The sequence below is a fragment of the Bos javanicus genome, chromosome 29 (assembly GCF_032452875.1).
Source record: "Bos javanicus breed banteng chromosome 29, ARS-OSU_banteng_1.0, whole genome shotgun sequence".
NCBI classification, from domain to species: domain Eukaryota; kingdom Metazoa; phylum Chordata; class Mammalia; order Artiodactyla; family Bovidae; genus Bos; species Bos javanicus.
This window is the reverse complement of record NC_083896.1, coordinates 26,843,914-26,852,115: the sequence shown is the minus strand read 5'-3', so window position 1 is coordinate 26,852,115 and position 8,202 is coordinate 26,843,914. Positions and strand designations below refer to the sequence as shown.

The 8,202-nt window shown below is 38.5% G+C and overlaps 1 protein-coding gene and 1 non-coding gene across 2 annotated transcripts; one reads left to right on the top strand and one right to left on the bottom strand.

Moving 5' to 3' along the window:
- Positions 1-320: 320 nt before the first annotated feature.
- LOC133241770 (olfactory receptor 4D5) lies at positions 321-1,336 on the bottom strand. The gene has a single exon (XM_061407694.1). It carries the CDS (start codon positions 1,263-1,265, stop codon positions 321-323), a length of 945 nt encoding a protein of 314 aa, XP_061263678.1. The 5' UTR covers positions 1,266-1,336.
- A 4,273-nt stretch (positions 1,337-5,609) lies between these two features.
- Positions 5,610-5,713, top strand: LOC133241881 (U6 spliceosomal RNA). Its single transcript, XR_009734692.1, has one exon. It is a non-coding gene; the product is annotated as a U6 spliceosomal RNA (small nuclear RNA).
- The last annotated feature ends 2,489 nt before the right edge of the window (positions 5,714-8,202 follow it).

Here is an 8,202-nt window from a genome sequence, read left to right as displayed (position 1 = left end):
GCTCCAAGGCTCTGGAGCACAGGCTCAATAATTGTGATACATGGGCTTAGTTGCTCCATAGCATGTGGGATCTTTGCAGATCAGGGATCTAACCCATGTCTCCTGCATTGGCAGGCAGATTCTTTACCACCAAGGAAGCTCTTGATTCCATTTTCTAGCTTTGTTAAAAGCTCAGGTCAGCAGAACTTAGCTGAGGTTAAAGCAGTAAAGAAGCAGTAGACGTACTCGTAGCTCTGGCTACTTTATGGGTCTTCTCGGGCAGGTTGCTACACGGAAGCATAGCTCAGATTCTTAGCTCCCTGCTTCTGCTCATCTGGACATCAGTGCTCCAGGGGACCCAGAAGGTCCTTTTGCCTCCTCCACAGCTTCTTCATGGCCATGATCACTTCTTTGTTTCTCAGGGTATAGATGGCAGGATTCAGCATGGGAGTGACCATTGTGTACAGCACAGAGACCACCTTGTCCATGGGGAATGTCCGAAATGGCCGTGCATAGATATAGATACAAGGCACGAAGATTAAAGTGACCACGGCAATATGGGAGGCACAGGTGGACAGGGCTTTGCTACGGCCCTCCCGCGAGTGGCTTCGGAGCATGACTAGCAGTGCTGTGTAGGATCCCAAGAGCACCAGAAAACACATCAAGGTCACCAGACCATTGTTAGACACCATCAGAAGCTCTAAGACAAAGGTGTCTGTGCAGGCCAACTTGATCAGCTGAGGCACATCACAGTAAAAGTTGTCCAGCTTGTCAGGCCCACAGAATGGTAACTGGACAGTCAGTCCAACCTGTGCAATGGAGTGGATGAAGCCCCCCACCCAGGAGGCCGCCACGAGGAGCCCACAGACTGTCCGATTCATGATAAGCATATAGTGCAGGGGCTGGGAAATGGCAACATAGCGGTCATATGCCATGACCGTCAGCAGGAAGATTTTGATGCCTCCGATGAAGTGGAAGAAGAAGAGCTGAGTCAGGCAGCCACCAAAGGAAATGACAGGCTTCCGCGAGAGCAAGTCAGCCAGCATCCTCGGTGCCGTGATGGACGAGTAGCAAAAGTCCAGGAAAGAAAGATTACCTAAGAGAAAGTACATGGTTGTGTGCAGGCGTGGGTCAGAGGTCACTACAGCCACAATCAGGAGATTTCCAGTCACAGTAATAAGATACACAACTGAGAAGAGGATAAAGAAGAAAAGCCGGAGCTCCCATACCTGAGAGAGCCCCAGGAGGACAAAACCTGCCACCTGGGAATGGTTCGCTGCGGTCATCTGCTTGGTGTGGCCTGGCAAGTGAGCCTGCTGAGGAAAACGGGCATGTTCACTGTGGGCTCCACAAGCTTCTCTGGGACAATATCTTCTGGCTTCCCTGGGGAATAGAGTTTTTGCCTGTCACTTATAACAAGAAGAAGATTGTAAGTGGTTCTACGGGACACCCAGCATTTGAACATCAAGTACTGGTATAATCAAACACCAAGACCATAAAACACAGCATAGCACTGGTATTTATAGTTCACGAGAATCACAAATCATCAGTCCTCAAAAATGACAAACTGGGACTAGAGGCAATATTGCCAAACTGGGAGTGAATTTTTATTCTTTCAGTTACTAACTGTATAAACAATATCAATCTTCAGAAATTCTCTAAACCTCACTTCCCACATCTATGATATAAAGTAGCCATAATGTATGCAAAATATTCTATAGTTTATAATTATATGTGGCATTTATGTAGGAAACCTGATAAATTCCCATGGCAGATATTTAGAGTTTCCATGGTGTGACAGATTGCTCATTTATATCCCCAAACAAAAAAAACGTGCAAGTTCCCATCATATCCCTGGAAAAATACTCAGTTTCCTTTTGAGTTAGCTGTAACTTGGACATATATTTCCTGCTTTAGGATTTTCATCCTAGAAGGATGTTAAATCATGGGCAAGGGACCAAACAGAAAACACTGTTCCTCAGACTCACAGACTTAAGAGAACGAACTTAAGCTTACTAGAGGGGAAGGATGGGGGAAAGGAGAGTTAAGGAGCTTGTGATGGGCATGTACACACTGCTATGTTTAAATGTACACACAACGGTGTCTTGCTGTTTAGCACACGGAACTCTGCTCAGTGTTATGTGGCAACCTGGATGGGACGGCAGTTTGGGGGAGAACGGATACATGTACATGTCCAGCTGAGCCCCTTTGCTTTTCACTTGAAACTATCACAACATTGTTAATTGACACACTGTATATACAAAATTTAAAGTTAAAAAAAAAAACCACTGTTCCTGCACAGTATAAAGATAATGACCTACTGTTTTTCTAACATCTGATTAGAAAACATGTGGAATAAAAGCTTTCTATCATATGTCTCTGGGAAACCCAGAGAAATGATAGTCCCCTGGGGAAACAAAAAGAAGGGTGAGTGTGATTATCAATATTAATCTCAGGGTACTTATCTAAAGTATAATTTCTTATACATATGAAAAGTTTCAAGAGAAGATCACAAATACTGATTTGAGTTTTAAAATCACTATCAAAATACAGAGCTGCCTCAACATTTGAAAACCTTGGAAATAAAAGAGATGTTTCATATATTTAAGCATTTTAAAAGATACTTAAAAAAGCTAGCCATTTACAAGACACCTGGAATGCATCTCTTCACATCCCATAACAGAATGGTCACTTATCAATTCAAGTTTAACTTAACTAGTTTTGCACTAGGACATGTGATCTGGGGAAAGTTACTTAATCTCTCTCAACTTTAATTTTCCAGCCAGTAAAATGAAAATGATGACAATATACCCAGTTTGCCTCACTGAGATATTTTAAGCATAATATGTAAATTAATATATGCTGCTGCTAAGTCGCTTCAGTCGTGTCCGACTCTGTGCGACCCCATAGACAGCAGCCCACCAGGCTCCCCCATCCCTGGGATTCTCCAGGCAAGAACACTGGAGTTGGGTTGCCATTTCCTTCTCCAATGAATGAAAGTGAAAAGTGAAAGTGAAGTCGCTCAGTTGTGTCTGACTCCTAGTGACCCCATGGACTGCAGCCTACCAGCCTTCTCCGTACATGGGATTTTCCAGGCAAGAGTATGGAGTGGGTTGCCATATAGGTATGACTTTTTCCCAGCCTTTGTATGATTCTAAGCAGATTCTGTTGCCAATGAGCCTAAGATAGGAAAGAGTTTACTCTTCATTTGTCATACCTGAAACGTTTCTAAATGGGAAATTCACTGTAATATATCTTATATCTAGCATTGTAAATGTAAATATTAGATTTTTAACTGACATAGTGGATTGTTCTTCAGCATACATTTTTAGGTATTTTTAAGTATAATTCTAGGCATACATGCAATACAGGGGAACTGGGTTCCATTCCTGGGTCAGGAAGATCCCCTGGAGAAGGAAATGGCAACCTGCTCCAGTCTTCTTGCCTGGGAAATCTCCTGGACAGAGGAGACTGGCAGGCTACAGTCCATGGGGTCACAAGAGTCAGACACAACCGAGCAACTAAACCACCACACCACCACTAGGCATACATTTGTGAATTTTCCATTCACTCCAATTCAGTGATCATTTATTCTCAGAATATTTTATGTAAACAAAGAGTACTAGCAACTACAAAAATAGTGAAGAAGTAATACGTAATATCTCTACCTTCTTGTATCTTATTTTAGATGGAAAGATAAGAAAATCATTTTGTAAATTAAGAACAAAATAAAAATTTTAAATAAATTTAAAATGTGATACCTGTCTCTAAAATGCTATAAATATAGTGCTATTGGGAGGAGAAAAAATCCCTTCCCCTTAAAGGAATGAGTAACTGTGAGACCTCCAGGAGAGAAGTCTATTTCACTCATTTTAGGATCTCTACTTCCAGATACCTATGGTGCTCAATAGCCATAACTTTTGCCAACACTATAAAAACCGGCTTGGATAGAGAGGAAAGCGTGTTCCCAGCATCACCAGTAGACCTTGGGTTTTGAACTCATAAACTGTGGTCTCCTGGTTAAAGAATCTGAATTGTTCTGAATCTAGTCTGTATGATGTGGGCAATGGTGCCTACATCGCAGTTTTCAGTATTGCAAAATGAGGACAGCAGCACTTCCCCTGGAGGGTTGATTTAAGCATGAAATTAGACAATGTATAGAAAGCTTTTAGAACTGATTCAAATGTATTCTTTTTAATGGCTGAGTAATACTCCATTGTGTATATGTACCACTGCTTTCTTATCCATTCATCTGCTGATGGACATCTAGGTTGCTTCCATGTCCTGGCTATTATAAACAGTGCTGTGATGAACATTGGGGTACACGTGTCTCTTTCCCTTCTGGTTTCCTCAGTGTGTATGCCCAGCAGTGAAATTGCTGGATCATAAGGCAGTTCTATTTCCAGTTTTTTAAGGAATCTCCACACTGTTCTCCATAGTGGCTGGACTAGTTTGCATTCCCACCAACAGTGTAAGAGGGTTCCCTTTTCTCCACACCCTCTCCAGCATTTATTGCTTGTAGACTTTTGGATCGCAGCCATTCTGACTGGTGTGAAATGGTACCTCATAGTGGTTTTGATTTGCATTTCTCTGATAATGAGTGATGTTGAGCATCTTTTCATGTGTTTGTTAGCCATCTGTATGTCTTCTTTGGAGAAATGTCTATTTAGTTCTTTGGCCCATTTTTTGATTGGGTCGTTTATTTTTCTGGAGTTGAGCTGTAGGAGTTGCTTGTATATTTTTGAGATTAGTTGTTTGTCGGTTGCTTCATTTGCTATTATTTTCTCCCATTCTGAAGGCTGTCTTTTCACCTTGCTAATAATCACCTTCCTTTGATGTGCAGAAGCTTTTAAGGTTAATTAGGTCCCATTTGTTTATTTTTGCTTTTATTTCCAATATTCTGGGAGGTGGGTCATAGAGAATCCTGCTGTGATGTATGTCGGAGAGTGTTTTGCCTATGTTCTCCTCTAGGAGTTTTATAGTTTCTGGTCTTACGTTTAGATCTTTAATCCATTTTGAGTTTATTTTTGTGTATGGTGTTAGAAAGTGGTCTAGTTTCATTTTATACAGAGTGAAGTAAGCCAGAAGGAAAAACATAAATACAGTATACTAACGCATATATATGGAATTAGAAAGATGGTAACAATAACCCAGTGTACGAGACAGCAAAAGAGACACTGATGTATAGAACAGTCTTATGGACTCTGTGGGAGAGGGAGAGGGTGGGAAGATTTGAGAATGGCATTGAAACATGTAAAATATCATGTAAGAAACGAGTTGCCAGTCCAGGTTCGATGCACGATACTGGATGCTTGAGTGCACTGGGACGACCCAGAGGGATGGTATGGGGAGCAGGATGGGGAACACATGTATACCTGTGGCAGATTCATTTTGATATTTGGCAAAACTAATACAATTATGTAAAGTTTAAAAATAAAATAAAATTAGAAAAAAAGAAAAAAAAAAAAGAAAGCTTTTAGCCTAATGCCTAGAAGAATACTAGATAACAGTATCTTGAATGTAAATAAATAGTAGCTGTATCTTGAAATTTAGAAAGTATTCTTAACTCAGAAACAGGGAAGGATAGAAATGCTGCATTTCTGAAGGAAGAAACATTAAGAAAATACAGAGTGCTCGCTTTGGCAGCACATATACTAAAATTGGAACGATACAGAGATTAGCATGGGCCCTGCACAAGGATGACATGCAAATTCATGAAGCGTTCCATATTTTTATAGAATACATTTTGTATAATAACTGTGTAACTGTTTTTGTTTGGCTTTTTATATTTTTGTAAGAAGCTAACTAGAGAAATAATTTTGGAAAATCTACTCTAGGACTTCCTCTGGGGTCCAGTGGCTAAGACTCCTTGCACCCAATGCAGGGGACCCCTGATCAGGGAAGTAGATCCCACTTGCCACAACTAAGGGTTCCCATGCTGCAACTAAGACCCGGTGCAGCCAAAATAAATAAATATTTTTAAAACAAAAATCTAGTCTAAAGATTTATATAATGTTGTCAAATACAAAGATGGTAAATGGAAAACCACAAAAAAAAGAAAGAAAAAATACACAGAGATGCAACAGTAGAGGGAATGTCTGAATGGAGTCAGAATGTCTTTCTTAAAATAGAAATAGTGGTAAGCGATAATGTAGGAAAAGTAGACAGAGGACTCAGATCATAACTTCAGCTTTAGGTAAATGTCAGGTTAAGAAGTTCCTGTTTTAGATAGAGTTTACAAGCAGGGGAGTAAGGAAATCAAAAAGGCATTAGTACTGCTTAGCTGTGCCATTTGAACACCCTATTTAAGTAAACATTTAAAATTTGTGAATTCTCTTTGGTCAGTGGAATTATAGATATTTAAACCTCTTGTTTACTCACTCCATTTAAGTGAACCTCCAAGAAGGAGGGAATATATGTATTCATATAGCTGATTCACTTTGTTATACAGTAGAAACTAATACAACATTGTAAAGCAATTATATTCCAACTAAAAAATAATAAAACCTACCAAAAAAAAGGAAATAGTCTAATTTTAAATCTTATTTCTCATCCTAAAAGTAGAGTGACCACAGCATGAAAAATGGTCTTATACTTTAATGCAAAGTCACTCCAGCAGAGTTGAGGCTCAGAGAAGAAAAATGACTTGCTAAATTCTCAAAGTTAGTTAGTAGCACAGACTAGACCATGCTCTACATCATATCCTTTCAATGGAAATTTCAGGATCTACATCTCCAAATGGATGAGAAAAAGCCAAAGAACACATGAAATAGCAGTGGTTCACTTACCTGCAGCTTCCCATTTAAGATATACCAATAGCAAATATAGATTTATAAATATGGGTCAAAATATTTGAGTGTAAAGATTCTGCTGAGCCCTTGAGAGGGCTTTGGGGAATGGAACTTGGCTAATTTTAGTGCAGAGGGATTATTGGCACAACAGGAGGCAAATTCCAGGTATGGGGCAGGCAAACCTGCCCAGTGCTCTCCAAAGTCAAATGTCACTGGAGACCACACCAAGAACCAGAGCATGGAAGGGCAATGGCTTGAGTAAACCGTCCCTCTAGGATAAATGAACTGCTTTCCCTCTGGCTTGAAAGATTTTTCTGCATTACCATATCATGGCACCATAATTCAAAAATTAAATTTGCAATTATTTGTCTCCAGTTATCTGTTTTCCTATCTTTCTCCTACCCTATTTTATAATGTTTATTAATTACCATACAGATCAAAGATTTAAATGCATAAAATAAACCAATGTGAGTGTTCACTGAGAAAGTAAGAGTTCAGCCAACTACCACAAACCTGCTGCTCCTCAATCTGACTTTATTGTTCCCAACCAATTGCTTTTTGTATCATTGTCTTTGTTAAAGATTTTTGAGGTCATCTGTGTATTGGACAATATTTTATGCATATCAATAAGGCAAAGTATATACTTCATAAAATCCTCAAATTTGTAGATGTTTTAGAACTCTCAGATATGAAAATTTTACTGAATGCTTGTTATATGTTTATTTTCAAAAAATTTATTACAATTTATATATGTGAGATACATATTCTCATATGAACATTTTATTAAATGTTTGTTATATATATGTTATATATTTATTGTTTATATTTATTTATGTTATTTATTTTCAGAAAATTTATTCCAATTGATGTATGTGAGATGTTCAATCTCACCATATTTTTGCCAACAATAATTATCAATCTTTGCATCATTTTCAATTGAATTTTCTAAAAGTCTGATTTTAACATGCACTTTTAAAATTATTGAAGATAGTTATTTTTTTGTCTTAAAAATTCTTCCATGACATTCATATTGATAGTGGTGTTTCTTTATTCTTTTCCCAGATGTTCCATGCATTATCATTTTTGTAGTTTTGTTTATCTTATTTGTGAACTATTTATTAAGAATAGAAATTCTACCTTTTACACTGTTGGTCGGAATGTAAATTGGTACAGCCACTATCGAGAACAGTATGAAGGTTCCCTAAAATCACTAAAAATAGAGTTACAATATGACCCAGCAGTCCCACTCCTGAACATATATTCAGAGAAAATCATACTTCAAAAAGATACATACACCTCAATATTTATAGCGGCACTATTTACAGTAGCCAAGACATGGAAGCAACCTAAATGTCCATTAACAGATGAATGGAGAAAGTAGTGGAACACATATAGGATGGAACATTAGTCAGCCATAAAAAATGAAATAATG